At 37.7% G+C, this 27997-nt stretch overlaps 1 protein-coding gene across 3 annotated transcripts; it reads right to left on the reverse strand.

The window, feature by feature from the left end:
• Positions 1–242: 242 nt before the first annotated feature.
• Positions 243–27974, reverse strand: grm5a (glutamate receptor, metabotropic 5a). 3 transcript variants are annotated; one of them, XM_053241565.1, is made up of 9 exons: positions 27746–27974; positions 26179–26919; positions 20146–20395; positions 14559–14794; positions 14031–14277; positions 12268–12436; positions 11282–11408; positions 5267–6206; positions 243–2840 (listed from the first exon to the last, which is right to left on the reverse strand). In XM_053241565.1, the coding sequence occupies exons 2-9, from the start codon at positions 26861–26863 to the stop codon at positions 1964–1966; spliced, it is 3531 nt and encodes a 1176-aa protein (XP_053097540.1). In that variant the 5' UTR covers positions 26864–26919; positions 27746–27974; the 3' UTR covers positions 243–1963. The 3 variants fall into 3 exon arrangements, with proteins under 3 accessions (XP_053097540.1, XP_053097539.1, XP_053097541.1); XM_053241564.1 differs by having other exon boundaries at positions 27735–27974; XM_053241566.1 differs by lacking the exon at positions 27746–27974 and adding an exon at positions 27201–27690.
• Positions 27975–27997: the final 23 nt, after the last annotated feature.

The following is a 27997-nucleotide window of genomic DNA, read 5'->3' on the forward strand; positions in this document are numbered from 1 at the left end:
AATCAACAACATGATCAAATCCAGTGTTCAGTAAATTATTCGTAGTTACTTATTATTAATACTATTCTCTATCTATCTATCTATCTATCTATCTAGATAGATAGATAGATAGATAGATACACTATACTATACTATACTATACTATACTATACTATACTATACTATACTATTATTAATACTGTTGATATTCATATTTTCAGTGGCTGTGAAAGAGGATCAGTTGATTAGATTTTAAAAACCGAACTGTAATCTCCTAGTCGTGGGTGCGCGTGCATATACTGTATATACCCCCGCGCGCGTGACGGGCCTGAGCGAGGGAGGTGTCAAGAAATGAAAAGAGGAACAGAAAGAAAAAGAGTGAGAATGCAGTTCAGCCCACAACAACCAATTAAGCATGCATTTCTCTTTCTAACATAGTGTTGAACAAAAATCAGATCTTTGCAATTATGTCCTTTTTAATGATATTCAATAGTAGCCTATTTCATTTTTTTTCCACACAATACAAATGCAACAGAATAAAAAAACGTATAGAGCTAATTTTCACACTGTATAGATCATTTTTAAACGATTCTAAAAGCTTTTACAAGATACATTCATTCCACTGTCACAAAGCATAAACTAATAATTATCAGCTTACTATATTACAGTAATATTACTAAATCAACACAAATGTTGGGTAGAAAAATACCTCACACTCATAGGCCATATCTACATTCTCTGAAAAAAGGCAAAGAGCAAAAGATGCAAAATGCTTTTAGAAAATATACAAAAGGTAACACTTATAGAGTCAGCTGTTGGCAGTGTTCTGCATGCAGACATAAATGATCATTACTGTACATCCATTCAATAAATATATTGCACAATGTTAAATAGACTAAAGGCTGTAGAGATATGCACAGTGCACAACATTAGTAGAAAGTTTAAGCACTGCCTTGAATAAAAAATCTTTTTAAAAGAGAATCTGTTTGGTCCAAATGATGTCTATAAACAGACATAGGTCATTTCATTAGGGTTAAAAGAAAACATATCTGACTGTTTCACATTCAAAAGTACATAATTACTATAAAGAACATTGTAACAAGATGCAAAGCATGTGCACTTGAATGCTTGTCTACTAATTCACTAAGCCTTAAGTATTGCTTTCTTTATGTTGCACATCACGCAGCCAGCCTAACAGTAAATTCTAAAAAATTTAAATAACTGAACACCTTTAAAATAAGACTTTTGTCTATTTCTTTGCATCTTTGCTCACTAAACAATTAGATCTGAAGTGTTAAACAAGACTGTTTAGTGGTACTTATCACTGAAACACAGTCACCTGGAAAATAATGCCGTTTAAAGATTAGTTCAGTAGAACGGGTTCCATATTAACTAAAACAAGATATACTGTAGATTATATATGCGCTATAGTATGCACAAATATTAGGCAAAGGACAGCATTATACACAAACAACAAATATTGCAATGCCTTCATACAGTCACATATGGTATTATCTTACAGGTATCATTGTGTGACATTGTTGGAATGTGATCACTGGCTGAATGTCAAGCACAGTATATTATCTCAATCCATAGTTCTCTGAGCTTTCCTAAGCAGAAGCATAGCGCACGAAAAGCCCTCAAGCATAGTGCAGTAAGAGCCCTCAAGCTTTGACATCTCTGTTGGTGCATTTCATTCAAAAGCTTACAAAGAACATTTTAGTCCATGCTGTTCAAACTTAAAGAAGCTATTCCGCTACTTTCAGTAAATCCCTGCAGAGTTTCCTCAGCACTGTTTTATCCCTGATCCTTTTCTCAGTATAGCCTTGATTCCAGTTCTCATGAGTTCTGCAGCAATGTGGATCAATACTTTGCAACAGTGTAGTAAAACCTGATTTGAAATTAATGTCATAACAGTATTTAAAATGCCCGCATGCCACTGATGGTTATTTTGGTAGCATGTGAATTGATCACCTGGAAGGCTTTATAGTGAGGAGGAGCTCTGGCTGTAGTTACGCAGCATCAGCTGGTCATACTTTGGGGAATTGCGCTCACCTGGAACCAGCTCCGAGCCTGGACAGGTGGGAGAGTCACTAGCTGAGCCCACTGAGGAGTCCCTGAATGGGGATGGAGGTGTTAGAGCAGCCAGCTCCTCAAACTCCGTGGTCCTGACTGCATATGAGGAGTCATAGGTGCTATTAGAGAGACTAGCAGGGGATGCCCTGCTGCTTCCACCTGTGACTATCCCTCCTGCTATGCCTACTGCTGAGAGAGGGGTAGCATTAGCTGCAGCCACCACCTCTGCATAGGTGGTCACCGTTGTTGAGTGCTGCATTTCTCGTGGAAGCAACTTGAAGGAGGGTGAACAGGGGCCAGAGGCATTTATGGTACTGCCTGAAGGAGAGCCAGCTGGCAGCATCATGCTGTTGAGCTCGCTGATGTTCGCAGTGAAGCGGTTCACCACACTGCTGATCTGGTCCATAATGGATGTCTGCAATGGCCCACTTTGCTGTAAACGATCCGTAAGGTACGTAGGCAGTGCTGCCACCGGCAAAGGCCGTTCTCTAACATTCTCCTCATCTTCACAGCAGTGTTGCATCGAACCATGCTGGCATACGGTGGGCAGGGGAGAAGGTGTGCGTGGGCGGTAGGTAACAGGGTAGCGCTGACCACTTTGTGGCCGATCATATGACACCTTCATCCCAGTGTCTGAAGGTGGATCACAGCCCTTGGAGAAAGGTTTGATGATAGCTGTCTGATTGACCTCTTCTTTTCTCTTGATGTGAATGGAGATCCTCTTCCACAGATTTGGCCGGTAGCCTCTCTCATTTTGTGCCCAAGTAACCGTTTTGCCATTTGAACTGCGGGAAGAAAACAGGACCAGTAGATATAGATGTTAGTCTGTCATTTGAGCCATTTCATATAAAACACCATATGAATAGTGGTGCTCCTTTCTCATTATTCCAAGTCCTCAGTGATATTTTTACAAAAACTTGTCTAAAATAAAAACCAATCCAAATATGCAAAATGAATGCCAAATCAGGACTCAGAATAGTCTCAGATACTAAGTACTAAGACTGATTAAAAATTGTATTCCTTAATTTATGAATAATGTCTTTACAGATATTTTTCTGATGAACATACAAATATGTTTCATTTCAAATAGATACCAATATTCATAGTATAATTTTGAGGTATATTTTATATCTGTACATGTAAAACAATTGTGAATTAATGTTAAATTAATTTTCAGATTTTGGACATATACAGTCAGGTCCATAAATGTTTGGTCATTGACAAAGTTATTATTATTTTAGCTGTCTACCACAGTATATGTACATAGGAGTTGAAATGAAATAATGAGTATGTGCAGACTTTCAGCTTTAACTGGAGGGTATTTACATCCAATTTGGTCGAACTTTGGTGGTATCTGCTCAAAGTATTCCACATTTCCTACTGCCTGACCAACTAGTGGGCCTGTGGCTACATACCACTAGTATAGCTGACTGGTTTTCCCTTGCTGTACTATGCACTGTTCTTGGTCTAGTCTGCTAAGTAAGCTGAATTTTACAATTTCCCTTAGAATCAATACAGCATATGGCTGGGCAACATGTCTTACTACTGATGTCTGTATTGCCTCTCAAGTGGTCTCACCAGATGAATCACTATGTCCAGATGCCCGCTGCCCAAGCACTGAATGCAGAAAGACTCATAACTTACAACATTGCATCATGTGTGGCACACATTAAGCTGATTGACAGCTAGCATTGAAACAATCACTCCAATCTACAGAAGTTGATCCCTCTGGGCAGAAGCTGGTCGACACCTCACTATGAGCAGCGGGATACCTAGACCAGGACATGGGGCAACTCTCTGGCAACCTAGTTTGTGTGTGATTTAATTAGCATAGCCCCATGCTGCAAATCAACCCTGTAAATTTGTCACTCTTTGGGCATGTTGCCAAAGATGCCCCGGATCAGGTTTGAGAATCCTGAAAGCAGCACGATAAAACATACCATATCTCAGGTCTATGTGCCAACACCCATAATGGTCTGCCTGCCTTTTGCAAGCCTCATATAGGGAGTGTCACACCATCAAGACCCTAATAAGTGCCTGTCTAAGTGGATTCTAAAAAGCACCCCATAAATAGATCCTCAGAACAAGTCCATGAAGGACAGAGGCTGGCAATGGATGCTTTACAATGGAAAATATTGCCCATTGGGCAGTGACTACGTCAGGGCCTAGTCGATATCGGGCCACACTGTAGTGCTTCCTAAAGACCCCCTCTTTCCATTTGCTAAATCTATTAGATGTAATCCATTCCATGCAAGCACAGGACTGTTTCACATCACTGGACTTGTGCCAAAGTCTATTTTCACATCCCCATAAAACACTGTGTGGTGACAGGGGGAATTGGTCAAGTGCTTTTTGTGAATGGAGGAGTGGATTCTTGGAGAAGGAGTGGGTAGTTTCATGAATGTGTGTACACCTGTGTATGACTAATGATGCACTCTTTTTATACACTCTTGCTCCCCTGCTGCTGATTTTCCTACATTGCACAGAATTTGGCAACAAGACCACAAAGTCTTGATAATTATATTGAGTTAGTTTACTCAGTTTTGCAAATCAAGTGATTGCCTTGCAATCAACTGACCTTGCAGTGCTCCATGAAAGTGAGCCTGTAGAGCATTCTTAATGTGCCTTATGGCACTAGTTAGCCCAGAAGGTGGCCATCTGATACTCAAACGAACTGTTTATCTGTCACGTATTTTATGCAGGGACTGTGGTTAGAGGTATGCTTTGGGACTAAAAATGGTCTCAGGAGTAAGCGGGAGAGGCCAGTCAAAAATAAAGCAGGGTAAAAGAGAGATCATACATTTACAATAACATTCAACACAACTCACAACATGGTATGTGCATGGTACCCTGCGATAGACTTTCTCATCCAGCAAGTACATATTCCTGCCTTCTGCCCAGCATTCCTCTGGGATAAGCTCCAGATCCATTGTGACCTTGACCAGTAAAGTGATTACTGAAGATGAATGAATGAATGAATGTATATAATATATTAATACATTAATACATTAATACAACCCTCTAAAAATATAGTTTGCTTCCTATTTAACAATGTGCAATGTACAGTGTGCCATTGCTGTTAACAAACAATATAGTAAGAATGCTGTAAATATTAATTACCTCAACTACGTGGTAATTCTGCTGCCAGTATGTTACTGCAAATGTACAAGGTAATTATACCTGAACAACACATTTTAGCATAATAACAAACCTGACATTGTCTGCTCCTGATCCACGTCGTTTCCACAGTTTAGCCAAACTGCTGGAACGGCTAGCTGATGAGGCGGACTTGCCATCACCCACGTGCATCCTTACCACAGTAGATGTGGTAAATGCACTGCGCACATTACGCTCTGGCTTGGCGAGCATGATATAGACCTTTGGCACAAACATGCAGCACAAGGCAGTGGTGGCACTGAGACTGACTGAAAAGCACATGGTGATTATTTTGTAGTTGGAGCCAAAATAGATGGGCACAAAGGCCAGCCAGATGATGCAGGTGGTGTACATGGTGAAAGCGATGTATTTGGCCTCATTGAAGTTGGCAGGGACATTACGAGTCTTGAAGGCATAAAAGGTGCAGCTGAGGATGAGCAGCCCATTGTAGCCCAATGGTGCTACAACCCCCAGTGTTGTTGTATTACAGATGAGGTGCACCTCACGGATTGATGGGTAGTCATAGATCACCTGAGGTGGCTCCATGATGAAGAGTGCCACTATGATGGCCAGTTGCAGGAGAATGAGGATGAAAGCTATGATCAGCTGGGCACAAGCACTCATGAAGCGAGGCTTCTTGGTACAGATTTTTTTCTTGCTGCCAGCCAAGATGCGAGCGATGCGATTGGTCTTGGTGACCAGAGCAGAGTAGCTCATAGCAGGGGAAAGGCCGATGCCCAGTCTCTGTAAGTAGCAGTACACTACATGTGGCTTGGCGATGAGGCAGAAAGTGCAAAGGTAGCCCAGACAGATGCCAGCAAGGATGATGAAGCAAAGTTCCCTGCTGGAGGATTTCACAACTGGTGTATCATGGAACCTGATGAAAACGAGTGTCACAAAGATGGTGGCCAGAAGACCAAGGCAAGCGAAGGCCACAGCAGCAATAGGTTCAGGGTCTCCCCATTGTAAATAATGCACTGGTATTGGCTCACAACCTGAGAAACAGCACAGCATTATTAGGACAGCACCTTCTTTTGTATTACATATTTTATTTCAGAAAGTGCAGTTATAACAGTAATGGGAAAAGCAAGGTTAATACCATCAATCACAGTGAAATGTTAAAATATAATTACTAGGATGCCCTGTGTTGGTGGCTTTAAAATGATAGATAGGCTATTTATCTTTTTTTATTTTACAATTCATGCCAAAAATATCTGAACACATACTGCACCACAATTGTTGAATAGAAGAGAAAAAACATCATACTTTATTCATCAGAGGCTGGCATAAACTAGTGATAATATTTTTAGCATAGATCATTTTCATCAACTGAGAATGCATAACAATGGCGTTGCTTTGATGAAGCTCATAAATTGAGATTATGGCCCTACAAAGGCCAGGAGAAACAGAGCTCTTGTAAAGACAGGAGTACTGACACTTAAAATGCTGAGTTCTAGAAAGTAGGGTGATGTAATTTTTTACATTGTATTCAATTTCATTGTAATATGCACTTTTCATGCTCTTTTATTTATAGAGAAGCACATCAGCAAATTTATTGACTGGAAGCTGACACAATACAAATATACATACTGTATACTCATTAACAAGCATACCTTTTTTACATTTAATTTTATTTACATTTAGCAGATGCCCTTATCCAGAGTGACTTACAAAATGTGTGAGTAGTTTTTGAACCCATGGATGAAAAAATAGCTTTATCCCATCCATATTGACATGATCATGTTTTTTAATTTCTTGTGTATTTGAAAACTGTTATTATTATTATTAATAATAATAATAATAATAATAATAATAATAACTACCATGAACATTTCAATGGAGTTAATAGAGTGAGGAATGTACATCAGGACCCGCCAATGTAAATTGAGAGCTTAAGGGATTAAAACTATAAATTTGAGTTATGAGATTAAGATTATAGGTCCTGGAAATGTAAGTAGTTAACTCGTTTTATGTGGAGCCATATAATCTTTGTTAAAAATATCTTTGTGTTTTGTTATCAATAGTGATTAGCAAAAAAGGAGGCTCTGGCCCAGTTCTCCTTCCCATATTTGGTGAGCTCACACTCTGGGATTACCCAGAAGAGGAACTGGAAAGACTGTGATAAGAAAACCAAAGACGTTCCAAAGCACATGAGGCTTTGAATGGATGAGAAGGGGATATTGCCTGCAATAGGGGTAATCCAGTCAGCTGAATCTTTTACTGCTGTGAGTCATACCCCTGCTGTAGTCTTATGATATGCAATGACCCTCTCTGATCCCCATGACTTCTAGTGGTTTCTTTTGGGACCACTGGATCAGTAATGGACTGTTCCCAGACTAGCTATTTATCTCATCCACATCTGTGCAAGTGAACATGTTCCCATTACAAATATAAGGGAATTTTTTAAGTGTATATATATATATATATATATATATATATATATATATATATATTTTTTTTTTTTTTTTAATATTCGGGAGCTGTTTTTCCATTGAAATATCCCAGAATGGACCATTTATATTTTTACTCTTGCACAGTGGTGACATTCAGTTTCCAACTTTTAAAAAGATAACAAAAGAACAAGCTAAAGCCATGATCTACAAGTATAGTGTTTATTCTCTCAAGATGAGGGCAGTTTGAGGTGTACTTATGTCTTTGCAGTAGACAATACAAGATGACATTCCTGTTTGCCAGCCATATTGGCACATTCAACTTCCATAATTCATAATTAGAGAAAGCTGCAGTCTTGAATGAGTTTGAACTGTGGATTTGACTCATGTCATAATGGCCAACTATTGGGTGTTGTGTAGTCCATCACACATCACCTATCTCTGTACATAGTTCCATTAATACACTGTGCCTGCCTACCATTATTAATCATGATCATTACATGTTAAATTTCAATATTTATATTTGATAACAGTATTTTTGTATTTGTCTGCCAATGTTCCTCATTTTTGTTTGCATTGGTTCATGCTCCACTTTTCTTTCTTCTTTTTGTGCTTTGTAGACAAGCTGAGACGTAGTTTCATTTTTTCTTTTCTAGGACTAGTAAAATTTTTTCTAAGAGTAGCAAAATCTTGCTTTAGTAAGCCTGTTGCTCAGTAGATAAGATTAGTTAAGAAATATTTTAATTAAATCTATTTTGTTCTTTCCTCCCATTTGATTTATGATGATCAGTCAGGATGTGTTTCTTTGGACCAGTGTCACCTTGCTTGTAAAGAAGGGCCAGTCTGTTTCATCTGTTATATTGCATGCAGCATCTGGGCCCTGTTATTAGTGATAGATGAAGTGTATAATGAGATGGTGCAATTAATTGCAAGATGTGTGTATCTGGGCTCAGATTCAGATAATTCCCACATTTCATTATGAGATTTACATTTTGCTGTTTGCATTTTCTTTGTTCAGTCAGTGACAGCCTCTGTGCCGCTATTTATACTTTTTTTTTTTTTACAGCCTCTGCACAGTTATCTCAAGCTCCAAAAACACTTGAAAAATGAAAAATGCACAAAGAATCTGTAAAATACAGAACAATTGCTCCTTCTGTGCCACTTGTTGAATAACTTTGACTAGTTTTGGTCTGGCACAAATGGTCAAAAGAGCTGATATAATCTCCTTAAAAAGGCTTCCAATGTAGACAAAATCTCTCAATTAAAGTTACAGAATATGGATTTGTTTCTGCCTTTGTTGTTTAAGCTGATAACACTCTCTAAGCCCCTAGCATGCTTTCCTGTGCCAAGCAAAAATTTCATTGTTATGGAAAAAAAAAGGCAATTGAGACAGCCTTTGAGACTTAATGGGTAGATTTACTTTTTAAAAGTTACTTTTTGCACACTGCACAATAAAAGGCTTTATTGTATGCTGAGAGACTATATTGTGTGTCTTGACAATCTAGCATGTTCTGATGATTATGTCCAAACCTCTGTTTACAGCATTTAATTGCTGTGGGTCTGCTGTGGGTCTTAGTGACCCAGATACTGGAGACTTATAAGAGAAAATATCTGTATTAAACATACCAATGTAAAAATGCCGATCCCAGCATCCCAGCTTCTGTTTATTATGTGAAAGGCAACAACTTATACAAAGTTAACACTCCTACTCCTAACCTAGATCTTGTTCTATCAAATGATCATCCCACTGTATGCAGTTCATGTGAGAGTCACTACAATCATCATTTTTGTAATTTCTGTCTCAGCAAGCATTGCTCAGTCTCTAATGGCAAAATACGTCTGCTAATTTATTCAGATGCTACTCAGACTCCCAACGTTTTATTGTCTTTTTTAACCTAATTTTACTTTATGCTTATAAATAAGTTTACTTTATTTAGGATATGCTAGGTCTCAGTAATCAAGCTAAATAGGCTTTGTCACAATAGTGTTTATAAAAAGAAAATTTGACCCATAATTTCTCCAGTATTCCCCAGTATTTTTAATACAGCATACTAACATATAATATAGTGAAATTATATTGAAATATATTCTACTTATATATGGAACATTTTGACAATATATGGTAATAAATTGTCATGTAAGGTCTCACCCTCTTGTTTGTATAATAAAGTATTATACAAACAACACTCCCACTGCCAAGATTTTCATACCATCCCTTAAAGAAAAGTCACACAAACTTCACATGTGAATAATCATGTGAAATGTGGTTTTTAGACTCTTTACATATTATGCTTTCATACATTTTCACATGTAGGTGCATGCATTTTTTTCTACATGTGATTTTCCCCTCAAATTATTCATTAATTTTCATTTGTTAATTTTTTACGTGGTGATTTCTCAAAGGATTGATTTATTTTCATTATTAATATAATTAATTATTCATATGTTGAGCATGTGGTTTCATTTTTCAGATGTAATTTTTTCTCAGCTTGATAAATCTTTTTTTTAAACATGTGATCACATATTATTCACTAGATGTCACATGTGATTACTTGAATTCACATTGCAATTTCAGGGCATAACATGGTGAAATGCACCATCACGTGTCTTTCACATATCATCACTTACAGCCCCCTCCAAAAGTATTGGAACGGCAGGGCTAGTTCTTTTGTTTTTGATTTCCACTGAGGACATTTGAGTTTGAGATCAAAAGATGAATATAAGATAATAGATCAGAATTTCAGCTTTAATTTCCTGATATTTACGTCCAGATGTGTTAAACAACTTAGAACATGGCACATTTGGTGGCAGACCACCCATTTTTAGGTGAGCAAAAATATTGGAACAGATAGTCTTAAAGTAAATTAAAACAAATAACACTTAAAATTTGGTTGCATATCCCTTGCTTGTAATAACTGCATCATAACTTGCATTGTATGTTGTATGGCCTCTATAGTTCAGATCTTAAAGTCTTTTTCGAACGTTGGATTATCACTGACTGTTGTTTTAGAGTTCACAGCTCTCAATGTTTATGTCAGCAACTGCTGTTGTTTTCCTTGGCCGACCTATTTGATGTCTGGTTGTTAGTACACCTGTGGTTTCTTTCTTTTTCAGGACATTCAAAATTGTTGTACTGGCTATGCCCAACGCTTGTGCATTAGCTCTGATTGAATTCTCTCTTTTCTCAGCTTCAAAATGGCTTGCTTTTCTCCCATAGACAGCTCTCTGGTCTTTATGTTGGTTTATCATTTTTAACAAATGCAGTCTTCCAAGGCAAAACCCTGGGATCAAACCAACAGTAGACATTCAGAGCTGTTAATTGTTTAAAAAAATAATCTAACAGGGCACATGAGCATCATCTTTTGATCTCAAACCCAAATGTCTTCAGTGTATAGCAAAAACAAAAGAATTAGCCAATGCCATTTCCAATACTTTTGGAGGAAACTGTATTACTCCCATGTTACTCACATAAACGGATGTATGCTATTTTTTTCCATAATGGAAAAAAATGTCATATTTGGCACCAAACCCTGACTTGGAGACACTGATACAGTATAGGATTAATAACATACATTTTCTATTGGAAGCTTGGAGTAACAGGCCAATATTGCGTTTTCTTTGGTTTAGTACACTCACTATACATACCAAGTTAATTACATCAGTAAGATCTACTGACTCACCTGTGAGGTCGTCTGTTGGCCAGGATCCCAGCTCACAGGCCCGGCAGGTGTACTCATCAAACACATACTCATTCTCTTTACATGGAGTACAGGTCCAGCAGCAGCTAACCTCACCTTTCCGGATCACCTTCAATAAGAGAGAGGAGCTCAACAACAGTCCACTGATACTAATACAGGTTTCAGAATAATGTGATGTTTTGAAAAAAATAATAATAATTAATATTTCAAGTCGAGAATCCTCAAAAACCAAGTGATATCCTCAGAAATGAAACACATATGCCCAGCTGTATATTAAGCAGCTCATATTTATACATAGTTATACATAATATATTTATTATATATAATATATAATATTTATTTTATAAATTTATGAAAGTATTACAGTATTTCAAGTTAGCCATCAATATATATATATATATATATAAGCATTTGGAACTGTAATAATATGTATATATATATATATATATATATATATATATATATATATATATATATATATATATATATATATATATATATTATTACAGTTCCAAATGCTTATTCATGGGTAGTTATCATAATACACATACAATGCAGGTCAATAAATATGTATCAGATAACATTGTTTTGTGCAGTAATTGTGCTATACTGATATGCATGAAAAGTCACCACCAAATAAATGCATGTGTTGCAATGTTTTATAATGTAATATGTGTCCTTTTACTAGCATGTTATTTTAATTATTTTCAGAGGAACTGTTATAAAGGTTTGTTTTTTTTGCCCACACCAATTAACATTATTAAGATTGGCTGATGGTAAATCATACTTCTACTGCTGTTTCACATCAACCCACTTATATTTGTAAAGATAACACAATGATTTTATTTAGTGTATTTAGTGAATTTCCTCATCCGCCTGAAATGAATTCCTGGCTTTTTATTTCATGACTTCACAACATTTGTCATTTCTTTTTCATTTTATGACGTTTATGATACAATATTTCACACCTTAATCTGAGCCCTTTCACAGGGGTCACTGCAGACTGAGTGGATGATCGCACTGCTGTTGGCCCAGATCTCTTCATCATCCATCTTTAGTCCTCTGTTGTCCCAGCTGCCAACATGAATGTAGCTGTAGTCTTCTTCACTCATCTGTTTGAAGTTCATGATCTCATATCTGAAAAGTACACACACACACAACTGTTCATGCATTGTTTGTGCATTGCATATTCACATATACATCCACATAGTGTTATTTATATATATATATATATATATATATATATATATATATATATAAATATTATTCAAGTCAGTACAAAAACATTTTAGATTTCCAAACATTAGTTTTCCAGCACAAAATTAAATATTACAGAAAAATGTTTGTATGTCAGTAAAGAAAGCAGCATATTACATAAGAGACACTTTTCAGACAAAAAACATAATGAAGGCTGCTGGGTTTTGCTGCAAACAGTCAAAGTCTCCAGAAGAACTGTGGGTGGTTCTGCAAGATGCTCAGCAAAACTTACAGCTAATTTCCTTACAAAACTGTGTATATATATATATATATATATATATATATATATATATATATATATATATATATATATATATATATATATATAAAGTTGCTTTCATAAATACCTTAAGAATATAAGGTATTCTTATACTTTAAGAATGCCTTTGACAGAAGAAGAACGTATTGAAATCATTCTCATGGCTGGATTGAGAAGCTGTCACAAGGTTGCGATGGACATGCAATTACATGCATAACAGCAGATGTGTTAATACGAGTTCATCATGAGTGGGAGAGACGACTCTGTGTGTGTGGAGACTATCTATCTATGTATCTATGTATCTACGTATCTATCTATCTATCTAGATAGATAGATAGATCATTTGACCTGATAATCTGATAATTTTTATTTATACATAGATATACACAGGTAAAGATAAACTTTTTTTCTTAGTTTATCTAAGTCCTAGATAAAGAAAACCCAATTAAACAAATGATGCAAAAACATTACAGTTTTTACATTTATTTATTAAGCAAAATTATCCAACATTAAATATCTTAACCTCTAGGCGTATGAGTTAATTTAAAAGGGTAATTGAAGGCAGGCGTTTCAGAGAACATGAGAATATTCAAGGATATAAACTTGGGTTTTCACTATCAAAGTCCGTTCTTAACCACACAGGTTTATGGAAGTGTGCCATGCCTCAATCAAAGGAGATTCCTGAGGACTTCAGAAAAAAAATTATTGATGCTCACCAGCCTGGAAAAAGTTATAAAACCATTTCTAAAGAGTTTGGCCTCCACCAATCCACTGTAAGGCAGATCATATACAAATGGAGGAAATTCAGCACCACTGCACTACACTCCCAAGGAGTGGTTGTCCAGCAAAAATCACTCTAAGGCCATGGCAAATGATATTATAGGAAGTCATAAAGAACCCCAGGGTATCATCTGAGGACCTACAGGCCACTCTTGCATTGAGTAATATGCCAACCCATCACAGGGCACAATTGCATACACACTCACGGGACAATTTAGAGATGCCAATCAGCGTACACGGGAGAACATGCAAACTTGGACCCCCAACCCTTGAGGTGCTAGGCAAACGTGCTAACCACTAAGCCACCATGCCCCATAAGTGCCATAGCCACAAAGAAATAGCTATAGAATTCATCATAGTCATCAGGCCACTCTTGGAGAATTTTTTTCCTAAATATATCTATATGTTAACAATTCCGTGAACCTTTGCTCCTACCTCCCTGGAGAATCTCCGTTCTCGTCAAAGAGCACCACCTCTCCTGATACACCAGTGAAATTCGTCCTCATGAGGAAGTCGAGAAGCTTGCGGCCATCAATGGGTCTCATTGCATCACACAGACCCAGATAGCCAGGACACAGTGCTTTCTGCATGGTGTGTAGACCGTAAGCCATGCTGTAGATGGCATTGATGACAAAGCCCATCTTAGTGTCCTGAGCATAGTGGAGCCGGAGAGACTCTTTCTCTGATAAGGGAAATGTTAGACGTATTACTTCTTTAAAGCATCTAACTTTAACACATACTTCGTAAACAGTATAGGGATGAAATGGGATAAACAGATAATTTGTCTTAGATGTACTAAGACAACAGGGTTTTTAACAGGGTGGAAAATTATAGATAGTTTAATTAGATACTTGGAAAAACCCCACATGCTATTATTAATGTAATACAGATTTCTTTAATTAAAGGAATGAAATGTTTAAAAGCTTAAAAGATATTCAACTCTAATGTTTAAGCTACACTCACTGGTGCAGGTGCGGTTGTATTTTGTGTTCTCCTGTGGGTGGCCCTTGAGTCGGCATTGGAAGCGATGTTGCCAGAATTCAAGGAACCAGGGGTTGCGCTGGTTCGTGTCTGGCTGCAGGTTCAGGTAGTAATCATCGAACCAGGTGACATAAGCAGACTGCAGTTTGATAGTAATGCCTCCAGCTGCCTCTTTCTGATAGCCATCTGTCACATCATAGCGATCAGCCCAGCCATCACTGCAGAGAGAGACAGAGAAAAGCAGCAACTAGAGAGAGAGTGATAACAACGAAACTAAATGCTATGACAACAGGAGTCAAAGTTAGAATAAATTTACATAAACAGTAGTGTCCCAAACAGGAACAACTGAAAATTGTTTCACGAATCCCCACTGTAAAGTGTGTTAGTGAGAGTAGGACACTAGTGTGTATGCTCAGCATGTTTTTTCAGGACAGATGCAATAACCATAACTTTAATTTTCCATAGCACAGGGCAAAGTCTGGCAGGCAGCATCAAACAAGGAATATCCATGATCAAAAATGAAAACATAATTGAGGGTCAAAACCAAGAAACACAACAGAGAAACTGGAAAACAAGGCTCAAAATGAATAACACTAAATACACAATAAGACTTCACAGTGAGACAAAGGAACTGGACTGCAGTGTAGAAATAGAAACTAATCAAGACAGGACAGCACTGGAGACAGAACAGAAAGAAAAGCACATGGTAACGCGAACAAAATTATAGAATGTGACCTGTAGATCCATACCGCACATTGAAAAGGAAAATTTGTGACACCTACAGCAGCTCAAATTTGAAATGGGCAACATATCAGCAATTTATCTGGTGAAACTAAGGCTCGGCTCTCTATATTATGTCAGCGATCTTTTTGATCAGTGTAATGTTTAAGTGAGTCACCCAACATGTCTCTGTATCTGTTAGTAAAAAGAATATCTGTACATATCTATACAGATGCAAGGAATCTCTCCCCAACTATAGTTTTGTAACTCTACCATATAATTTTATCTTAGCTGCACTTTAGAGGGTGATGTGGATGTTGTGACTTCCTGACTATCTCTCTCATTCTTTCAAAAACCAGAGGTGAGGCTGAGGCTGTGTGGCTGTGTCCTCCCTACTATTTCAAATACACACAAAACTATTTTGTGTTCATTCTGCCTTTTCAAACACTTCCAAGCTTTGCAGCTCTGGTGTTACACAACTCAGAGCGTGGGAGGTTTTGTATCATTTCTGTTCTCTTGCTAAGGAAGGAGAGGCTTTCATAACTCGTCCTTGGAGCCAAAAGCGATGTGAGCAAAAACATTGAAGGCAGTGCTAGCGCTGAGCTTGAAACATTGCAGCACAGTGTGCTATTGAGCTCTGCGATAGCCCACACACTGACCCGTTGGGTCAGCCTTCTTCACAATTCCCGACTGCTAGTGTTATAAAAAAGATCCTGCACAGGAGCTAAGCTATTGTAGCTTAGTGTAATATTAGACACATAATGATTTTTTTTATTTTATATCTTTTCCTTAAGAGAGCTATAGATTCAAATTACAGTAGACTACCAAAGGTAGATAATCAGTTCTTCAATTCAAATCCACTTTTGCATGGTTGTACAGTACATCTACATTATCTGCATTATTATTAGATCCTTTCAGTATGATTAGTACTTTTTGACTTTGTAGTATACAGCTGTGGAAGAACAATAATATAATTTCATTATCTGGTGTCACCCAGAAGAGGATGGCTTCCCTTTTCAGTTTCTTCCCCTTGCTGCTGTCGCCTCTGGCTTGCTCATCAGGGATCTAAATATAAATATACGTCTGGATTTCTATAAAGCTGCTTTGTCACAATGTCTACTGTTTAAAAAATGATATACAAATAAAATTGTACTGAATTGCATTAGATCTACTTTACTAGCAAAATTTATTTGAGCAATTTTGACTAAAAGATTTAAAACGAATGCTGCCTAAGACCCAGGACTTTATTCTAAAATGTCCTGTTATGAGATTGTATATAGCTTTGTGTCATAAACTTTGATGGCACTCTCTGCATAATAGCTGATAAAAAATAAAATATTACCTTCGTGAATCACAATATACAGATGACTCAAAACTAATATACTACTCATTAGTGGATAACTGAAATGCACCCAAGTGTAATAGGTGTGTTTTGCAGGCTTTTATGTACTAGGAGCAGTTAGAGTGGATTTAAGCCTTTTCGTTTTCATAAACTATTGTTGGAAAGAGACCTGATCATGACAAATTACACTTATGCACTTATTTTAGTTAATTATAGGCACTATCATCATTTCAGTGAGTGATAAGTAGGAGATAATCTGTACAACTGTATTTAAAATAGACATCTAAAAGGCTTGTGATTTGTTTGAATGAAATATTATATTGTGCCTCCAACACCAGTATGCTGAAACAGGAATAGGCCCTATGTGCTTAGATTTACACTGAGAATATTAAATGTTTTCATTTTCAGCTGTAGACTTTCAGTAAGACTTGTTATAAAAGGATGAAAAAAATCAGTAATCAAAATTAATTGGTAATGGAATACGCTCCAAATTTCATCTTATGTCCTTCCTGGAAAACAATCCCCCATAGCACTGAATTGAAAGCATTGAGCATAGAAAAATTGGCCAAATTTAATATCTTTTCTGCCACTTTATATAAAATCCAACATGCAAGGTAGAAATGTTGGCAGAAACTCAATTCTTGTCTGCCTAGCATTTGCCTGGAGCCTGCATCACAGACTGTTGTACACACACCTCCACATGCATGGCAGCTTTGCTACGTCAAACCAGGCCGTCTGGATAACATCCATGACACCATTTTCTGAAATAGACACCCTTTAAAAATTCACACTTAGCATAAAATAAACAACATTTGGGCTTTTCTCGCATTTCTCACATGCCACAATGCCTCTCTCTGAAAGCACTGATGATGAATTTGAATGGACCATCTTAAAGGCCCATTTTTGTCATGAGCCAAAAGGCATTAATGAGTACATCAAACTGTCCATTAACTTGTTTTGCAGCAAACAGTGAAAAATAATGCAGTGCAGAAACCAACTCCAATTAAATGGCAATAGAAAACATTCTACACACATATTAACGAACACATAATAAATATAATCTTCTCTTATCCTACCCCACGTTTTTCTAACTTGTTTGGAGATATAGTGCAGAAAGCGTTCAGATTTTGTTCTGTTGAGTTACATTTCTACAGACACCTGCATGCGTTTATGTAGATGAGGGCTTAACGCCATTGCAGCCTGCCAGGGATCAAAGGGATCACACTTCCTCTGACAAATGAAGAGTCATGGGACCTCAGTGGCATAAGCAAGACACACATTTCTCGGCTCCCACACAGATATGACATAATTTGAGTAGAAAGCAAGAACAAATCTGAATAAGGGTATATTCACACTGTTAGCATAAAATGTGATGACAGCAGTCTGCCATACCACTATAGGTCGAGTGGCAAACAATGGCAAGCCCTTTTTAAATTTATAGCTTCTTATTTGTGAATAGAAGAAGCTCCTTATATAATGCAGTGAGTACATGCCTAAGAATTGACCTTCTCTCTGGGTAGAAAATGTATATATTACATGTCTGGCAGAGCATCTCCAGTGAAGATGCTCACCATCTGGTGATATCTATTAATCTTAGACTTAAGACATTCCTTGACTGCAAAAATGTCAAATTATTAAGGTTTTCCAGACAGGAGGGACGGGAGGGTATTCGCACTCACCCTGAGTGTTCCTGGGTTGGGATCTAAAGCTAGTGCGACCCTAGATAAAGTAGGATAGGATTTTTTTTATAGTTTTGTCTGGCTATTTATTTATTTATTTATTTATTTCACCTCATTTCAATTTGAGGGGAAAATGTCTTGATTAGGAACAACTTCATATTTTGAAAGTGAAATTCAGTCTGCAGACAATTAAATAATTAACAATTTGTATGTACAAATATCAGGAGTTATCAGCGAATATTATTAGCACGTGTAAATTACAGTATTGTAATATACACATGTTAATAATAAATACTAATCATATGCTTTGCATCAGCTATAAGTGGATGTGAGATGTCATTTTGGTCACAATGTTACTGAGTTGCATATTTCATTATCTGTAGGTTCTCAGTGTTCAGTGTTTTTTAATCCCGGGTTTGCACGTGGGATTCTTCTGTTTTAAAGTCACAGCTTATTATTCAGTTATATTATTATTATTATTATTATTATTATTGTTAGCCACTTTCATAAATTGTTTAGTAACTATAGTGAAAAAAATAGCAAAAAGTGTGAACTTTTTGTGAAGAATGTAAGTCTGGACCTGCTGATGCATCCTGGGAGTTTAAGGGGTAGCATTATTTCTCCGTGAGTAATAGTTAAAAGAACAGTCAAGACTGAAATGGGGCTAAATCTAATAATAGGCAGTTGTGGTGTCACATTTGATAAAAATTAAAATGGAAAGAAGAATCTCTTGTTTAAATGGTACTATGAATAGCACATTGGATTTTTATTATTTTTTTCATTATGAAGGCTCCAGGGTGCAAATTCTTGAAAGACTGTTCACTGGGATCTGCCATAAGAAATGAACCTTTTCTCACTCAAAAAACTACCATAAACTACCATACATTTAAGCATAAAAGAAAAAAAGCCAGGGGGATGTAAACTTTTGAAAAGAACGATCAGTGTAAATCATTATTATTATGTTTAAAGATTTTTTTTTTTTCAGTTTCAATTTTTTTTTCAATTTAGTGCACTTTAGAAGCTACATAAGATATTTACATATTACCCAGAAGACAAAATAATAACAATTTACACTGATCATCCCCTTCAAAAGTTTACATCCCGCTGGCTCTTAATGTAGTGTGTAGCCTTCTTGAGAATCAAGGAATCTTTGCTCCTTTTGTAATAGTTGTGTCTGAGTCCCTCAGTTGTCCTAAGTGTGAAAAGATGGATCTCAACATCATATAGTCGCTGTTGGAAAGGGGTTAAATATGCAGTAGATGCTGGAAAAGCAAATAATGTGCAGAACCTGGAGGATTTTTCTGAAGAATAGTGGGCAGTTTAACTGCTCAGGACAAACAAGGGTCTCATGAACAACTATCACAAAACATGAAAACAGTCACTGATCATCCAGGTAACAACACACAGAATTAAGATTCAAGTGTATGTAAACTTTTGAACTGGTTCATTTGTGTAAATTCAGTTATTATTGTGTCTTGTGGACTATATGAAACATCTGTTATGTGTAATTCAGGGCATTACTAAATAAAAAAACAAAGTACAATTTTTATGATCCCTCTTATTTTTTTAAATTATTAACATTTTGTAGAGGCCTGTGTAAACTTATATATATATATAAAATGCTGATGATGGCAGTCAGGCCAGTGCCAGATACTGCTGGGTTAGCAAACAAGTTTTCTCAAATATAGCAAGGCCAATCATGAACATTAATAGTTTACTATCTTATTATATGTCTTATAATGTCATAGTATATATATCCAGATTGGTCTTATATATCAGCTAATGTCACTACAGAATGAATGAACTGTAGGATACTTGAGAGAGTTACCTGCCAACCAAAAGGAACTCTCCTACTAGCCGACGTCGTCTCATGGCTTTAAGAATGCCACGCACAGTCATGCCCTCACAGAAGCATGCCACCACACGTGCTTTGGGCAGGTGACTACGCAGTTTTTCCAACAGCCGGTCGAAGCTCTGTTCTCCTGCGTTACTGTAGATCTTATCTGAATGTGCAATACAGATGCCCTCCTTGGCGGACATTTCTTTGAATGCCTCCATTCCGCTCTCACCATAGTTTCCTGAAGAATTAAGAAATTGATTTAGTAACAAGCTGTTATGTGTGAACATACCCATGCTGCTTTATTCCAGAACTTTCCCATCAACAAAAACAAATACCTTAATGCAGGCCAAAATCACAGACTAAAGTCATGATCTGCTGTATTATATATAGATATTCTACCAAGAGGTCTAAAAGTTATGTAATCTCTACCATAGAATGTAGTAATGTTTATATTTTTTAATGAATTCCTGTGTGCATGTGACTGTTACCACAGAGTCAGGTGACCTTAAAATTACATCATAAAATGATGTCTGGAATGAGTTTCTTCCTGTATCAAGGTCAAGCAAGCAAAACCAGCAAAACCCTTACTGGGCATCAACTTCTGGCTTAAGTCACTAATAGCTTACCTACTTTGTCAACTACTCATCAACTAATTTGTTGTGGGATGATCCATCTCTGCTTAATTTTCTGATCTTAGTTCATTCTCTGGTCTACTCAGTAATTCATACAGTTACAAATAGGCTACTGGGTAGCACTGTTGCCTCAGAATAGCACTCTTAGTGGTAAATTAAGGAATTGCAGATTCCCACTAATCACATCTCAGCTTCAAAAAGGATGTAAAGTGTGATATTGCAGGCTTCATGGATATGTGGACAATGTCTGGGCTCTCTGGAAGCTGGAGATGGGAAGCAGTTCTGTATTCAATGCCTCAGCATTGATCATCTCAGAAAGGTAGTTGTCAAGACAGACAGCCCACGCGCACAGAGGCTGCACGTACACTGATTTAGCAGATCTAGACCCAAATTTGGAGTAAACTATGACCCGAGAGCCACAGCCCCCTGTAAACAGTTTCAGCTATAAACGGGTTTGGCCGTAAACAGGTTTGGCTTCAGCTTTAAGCAATTTTCAGCCATTCTACAGGATTCATGCTTGAGCAGCCAAGGTTTAGGATCCAAAGAAGTTGGGGATGGACACCAGTGATGCGTCAGCTTTCTTGGCACTGACCACAGCAGAGAAGTCTGGACGTTAATTGCCAGAGGCTGACATGGCATTAGATTAGATTTGGAATTAGATTTGATTCTGTGCCAATAAAACAGTCAAAAGTTCTCTCAAAGTGTCCTATGTCTCTACCCATTTGGGGGACATTTAATAGGTGAGTGCCAACCAAAAATGGATCCTCTTTCCACACAGCTTGTGATGCGTGATAACTAACAGTTGGACCTGACCACATAACTGACATTGTCACTTGCAGCTCTTCACAGTTGCTTCACTATACAAAACACTATGTTTCAGTACACAATGCCCAAAAAAAAACCATTATATAATTGCCGATATCCTGGTGAGGTCATACAACATTGCCTCATGCATTGCACACATAGGCACATAACTACTGCAGCTTGCATTGGAGAGATCACTCCAATCAGCATCCATTGAGCCATCTGTGACAGAGCTCAATGTCAATCCTGGCAGTGAGACACCTAGGATAGGACACAGGATGGATCTTCATCAGTTTGATTTGTGCATGACACCAGGTGTAATTGGTACAATCCACATTGGTGGACATGTGCAAGCAACCCTGTGAAAGTTTTGTTGCGTACCAGGACCACTTGTTCTTCCCACAAAAGACCCTGGTAGGAAGAGCACAGGCCTCAGAATCACAAATTAGAGCAGCCGAATGGATCGGCCAGGTGATATGCTTGAGTGGCCACAACCTAGCAAATGTCATGCTCTCTAACTTCTGATGTCTAAGAACTATCAACTTAATCATAGGTGGACCGCCAATGGACATCCTCCACCACCAGAGCTCCACAGAGCCTTTCATGTAAGAAGAGGCTGCTGGCAATATACTTGCAGCACCTCAGTGAGCCTGTGTGATACACCCATTGTTTGAGCCATTGTCTGGCTCTATAACACAGTTCCTTTTGGGGTTGTTTTTTCAACTACAGGCATTCCAAGTCACCGTCTTACCCTCTGCCTTCTCTGTAGAGAAGAGGCTACATGCAAACAGCCCTGTCACTTCTGGTAGCCAGAAGCATAAGGGTCCTGCCATAATTGTTGGGTTCTGACAGGCCTCCATCTAAGGAGCAGGCTGTCTGTAACATGTCCACACTTCCTCATGTACATTATAGCGATCATAATGTATGTGAGGTACATGAAGGAGACAATACAATATATTGCAGTGAGGCTAGATGCAGTGGGAATGCTAGCCACCCTACTGTTATGCCAGATTTCCTAAGCCAGAAATTAGATTTAGTCTGTACATATTTTGTAGCTGTTGCTTGAAATTCATTTTTTTCAGTCTACACAGAAACATATTGCATTTTTCTGTCTGGTACAAACTAATGAATATTATTCTGCTGTGCCCCTGTTTTACACACTGTCAGGGGTAATCTCCCCCATTTTACTTCAAAATCAGGTCACCTACTTTCTGCTAGGAATATGGACCCTTTGGTATCAAGTGTTGCAGTAAGAGTGACGATGTAGAATGCATTTACTATGCTCACTGAGATATAATAAAAGGCAGTAATTAAACCTACATAATTACATTAATATACATAGTCCCCATTAGCATATCATACACATTATATTTTAATGGCTGTTGGAAAATAAAATGGCATTTCACCTCCTGCACTGATAAAGTAAAGTGAGCTTTGACTCTATATATTCTTAGTACACACTCTTGAAATTCTTATGCTCTTTCCAGCTTTTCTAAAATTTCAAACAATCAGAAAGCTAGTCACAGAATATCTTCTGTCTATTTCTCTGTCTGGCACAGCTTTCGAAGTATCTCTTCCTCTGATTCACTGCCAGACAGCTGTGTGTTGTGCATATGGTGAAAGAGTAATACCTGAAACTTTGTTCTAAGACCTAACAAACCAATTAACCTGGTTCAGTTTGATAGTATGATGTAAAATATATGTAAATAGGGTGCACATCTTTAGTGCAAAAGGCTGCATTTGCATGATATCTATTATAGGTGAATAGGCTTTCTGATCTCATGTAAATATCAATAGCCTTTGAGCACTCCATGTTCCACAAGGGAAATTAATTACACTGTAACCAACACCCACTGGCAGGGAAAAAATAAAATGAATATGTAAATGGTAATCATGATCACTCCTCATCAAGCGATCCAAGCTGTCCTACTGAATTATATGGTCTGTCATGACAGTAACAGAAAGGTAAAAACAAAAGCAGGGTGCCTACACAGCAACCCTAGTAACCACAGTAACAAAGTCATGCTGCTTCTCAATATGCCCATGACGTGTTTACATGCAAACAGGGCAGAAATAATGTGGGGGAGTTTCACATCAATTACATAGTGTTCAGATGATGAAATATTGAAAAAGAAATGACTTGGTATGATTAACCTAAAAGTAGTATTATTGCAAATATGATTCATTTTCTAAAACTTTTAGAAACAGTTTCTAGGTAGCATACATCAGTTATAAAACTTAAGTATGTAAAAATATTTGTCAGTTTATAGAGCAATTTCTTTCAGAACTTTTATTCTGAAAGTTCTTTCATTTGCTATATTGCAACATCAAATTTAAGTACAGTACTGTGCAAAAGTCTTAGGCACCCTATATTTTTTTAGTACAAACTTTGTTATAGATTTTTATTTTATGACGTCTACATTATTGATTCAGTACAAAAACCATTTTAGATTTCCAAACATTAGTTTTCCAGCACAAAATTAAATGTTACAGAAAAATGTTTGTGTGTCAGTAAAGAAAGCAGCGTATTACATAGGAGACACTTTTCAGGCAGAAAAACATAATGAAGGCTGCTGGGTTTTGCTGAAAAATTAGAAGCAAGTGTGACAGTCAAAGTCTCCAGAAGAACTGTGTCTGCTTCTGCAAGATGCCAGTTAACTTCCTTATAAAACTGCACAAATTGTTCCTGAGACTTAAATTTGTTTTTTAAAGCAAAGGATTGTCACACCAAATATTGACTTTATTTCATTTATTACTGTTTACTGCTTTTTATTGTATTTTTTAATGTAGAAACATTTAATTTCATTATTTTTGAAGGCATCTTTGCTCTACAGCATTTCTTTGCATGTGCCTAAGACTTTTGCACAGAATTGTATATTAGAAGGGGATTTTTTCTGCTCATTTGAAAGTGACTCTACATAAATAAAATTAAATAAAATATTTAATGTAGATGTTGTCAGAATTATTCTTTAACAAAAAAAAGTCTAAAACCTGCATAATTGATAAGTATTCACCCCCTCCTTTCTTTCAGCAATCTAAATTACTACTAGTATTTAATTTTCAAGAGCTCACACTGGGTACACCTGTGTGTTAATTTTAAATCCACTTGTGTCCAATTGTATGCTTGCACAATAAATATCTCTGACTTTAGGAGGTCTCACTGCTAAAATGTCAGATCAGTCCTGTTGTCATGAAGACCAAGGAACTTCCCATGCAACTTTGAACATAAAGGTGGTAGGAGGAAAAAGGATGGAGAAATTTATTAAAACATTAGCATAGCCTTGAACTTTCTTAAGAGTACTGTGAAATCTATTATAACGAAGTGGAAAAATTTGGCACAACCAAAACACTACCAAGATCTGAGTGCTCAGGCAAGAAGGGCAATTGTCAGAGAAGTGTCCAAGAGTCCAGCTACAACACTGAAGGGGTTACAGTGCTCACTGTCTGAAATAGGAGAACCTGTTCAGACCTCAACAATGTCAGCTCTTCACAGATCTGGCCTGTATGGGAGAGTGGTCAGAAGGACACCACTTCTGAGCCATGTTAGAAAATCTGAGAGCTTTTGATAAAAGGTTTTATTGTCTGATGAGATTAAAGTTCAGCCATTTGGTCTAAAGCCAAAGCATAATATTTGGCACAGACCACATACAGCCCAACACCCAGGTAACACCATTCCTGTGATCAGGCATGTAGGTGGTAACATCATGGTCTAGGGTAGCTTTTTAGCAGGAGGAGCTGGAAAGTTTGTTGTCATCACAAAAAACATGGATGGAGCCAAATATGAGCAAATTCTTCGGGAGAACCTGTTCCAGTCAATCAAACATCTGCATTTAGGGTGAAAATGTATATTACATACAGTATACAGTATGTTCCAACAGGACAATGAAGAAAATAATTGTATTTCTGTACAGAACCACTTCAAAAGGAGCAGAAAAAAATCCCATTCTGATATGCTTAAAATTGAGAGCAATAGAGCAAAAAGAGAAATAATCACTGGGGGGGAAAATTCTCTAGGCTCTGTGTCAACAATTACAGTGTACATTGATTATCCATGATTTTGTTTTATATAATAACACATATCCCATAAGTTTAAGAAACCCCTTTTGCTGGCATAGCCCTGGATTACATCTGAATTCAGAAAATGGATTGTTTGCCAACAGACTATGGCTTTTCACTCTCTCAGCAACAATAAAAACTGAAAAAACTGTGTAACACTACAAAACTGGGGAAAAAATGAACCAATACTACTATGATCAATTCTCAAGAACAGTCTCTCTAAATAAAGGTGAAGGATAATATATAGATTTGTAACAGTGCCATAACCTAAGCAAGACAGAAAACTTCCCAATCAGATATTTCTAATTTGCTTCTGATCCTGAATGATATGTCATATGCAGTGAAGGAGAGGCTTACCAGACAGATTGGGCAATTTGTTGGCATTTTCTTATAAGGGATTAAGCTATAATTAGGCTTGACTGTTACTGCCACGAAAAATTCACAATTCCCAATCTGACATTTTTACTGTAATCCAAAAACTATGCCACCAGAGCCACATTCATTTCAAACAGTGCAGGTCACATCTTACCCTCTGTGTGTATGGCTGACACGTAAGTCCAGTTGTATCTTTTGACAATGTCCACCATTGCTCTGGCCTGCTGAGCATCCGATGGCACCACCCTCATGAAATACTTATACAAGGACTTATCGCTGAGATCCATACTGGTGGCTGAGTAGGCAATTTGGGGTATGTTGAAAAGCTGAAGAAGATTTTGCACCTGGATGGCCACTGAGCTGGAGCCAGGCCCAATGAGGCCCACTATGGGTTTCTTCCCTTTCATGGGTATCCCTCCACCATTAGCTGAACACCTGGACATGCTTTCCTCCTCCTCAGTGGAGACCAGGGTGTCACGGATGAACTCGATGCTCTGTTCCAGTGCAACTGCTGAGTGCCAACATGAGTCTCGGATCTCGCAGCCCAGTGTGATGTTGGGCAGGATGTTGGGGTCAGCATTGATACGATCAAGAGTGTGCATCATAGCCTCCACTCGCTGGATGCCATATTGCTCACGCACGGCGCCACATTTCCGCTCATGGACCTTGTCTGCTGGTGGCTGGTGGTGCACAGAGAAGAGTGCACCAATGGTAATGTCACCAGGCATATGGGCCAGGACCCGGCGCTCATTAGACTGGGCATGCACCAGTGTGCCTAGCCTTGTGAGTCTGTTGTTGTCTCCGAGAAGTGCAACGAGAAAGAAAAGCAAAATCCCCATTTCCTGCTCTCTCTCAGATCAGTCAGTGCCGAATACAGATGGAGTCGTCATGGTATCTGCAACAGTTATCAGAAAAGAAGCTCAGACAGAAAAAAGGAAAATCGTAGAAAATCTCTGGAGAAGGCTGACTCTCCTATATCCTCTAGTTTGTGATATTCAATTCAGAAGGAAAAGAGTGACAAAGAAAAACTGTTTTTCAGAGCTATGTCTTTTTACTTTTGTCTTATTTAAAAAAGCACCTCTATGACACGTTTTTTAATATCAAAACAACAGAACAGCAATTATTATACAGCCATCAAAAGGAATAGAACTCACTAAACACTGCCAATTAACTTACCTTTTTAGTTAATGAGAGCCCTCTTCCTCTTTAAGAACTAAAATAGCTCTTGGCAAATGGCTATTCAAGCGTTTGAATATGTCAGCCGTATTGGAGGCGAGAGAAATCTGTGAACTAATGGGCACACTTTCATAACCACTGATCTCGTAGCATTTAATTAGCCCCAACAATCTAGCGTCTACCTGACAAGACCTAAAGTCTTATGAACTTAAGACTCCTACAGCGTGTTTGGGGCGAAAGACTCGGAGCTGTCCGCGGTGCTGAAATGTCTAGGTCCATAGCCGAGCTGAATTCCAGTACAATCATCAGGCAAATTAAATACTTTCATCTCAAAATAAAAATGTGTGTAGAATGCAGAAGCTTATCTGTCTTTTAATAGTCAGTCTGCAAAAGCCAAACCCGACTGGTTAGAGAATTACACAAAACTGATATGTTCCTTAAGCTTGAACAATATCACGGTCTAGCAATATAAAGCAAACATAATTAAATGTCCCAGATGTCTACTTCGAATTCACAGTTAAGTGACATACTTACAGGAATCTTACCGTTCTCGCCTTACTTCGTGTGTTAAAAGGTGGACAGCTCTTGGTGAAATAAGCGCTCAGGAAAAGCGTGCTGTTTCAGCGCCGAGTGTCACATGGCATTATGGATAATATACCGCCGCGCTTTTGCGCGCAGGTCGAAGTGTTTACATACATAAAGGATACTAAGTAATACTGACACATCCCTTAAGTGTAGCCTATACACACGTCCATTTCAGTGGACTAACAGCGCAGAGTGAGCGTAGGTGGCTTGAA

The sequence above is a fragment of the Pangasianodon hypophthalmus genome, chromosome 17 (assembly GCF_027358585.1).
Source record: "Pangasianodon hypophthalmus isolate fPanHyp1 chromosome 17, fPanHyp1.pri, whole genome shotgun sequence".
In the NCBI taxonomy this organism is placed as follows: domain Eukaryota; kingdom Metazoa; phylum Chordata; class Actinopteri; order Siluriformes; family Pangasiidae; genus Pangasianodon; species Pangasianodon hypophthalmus.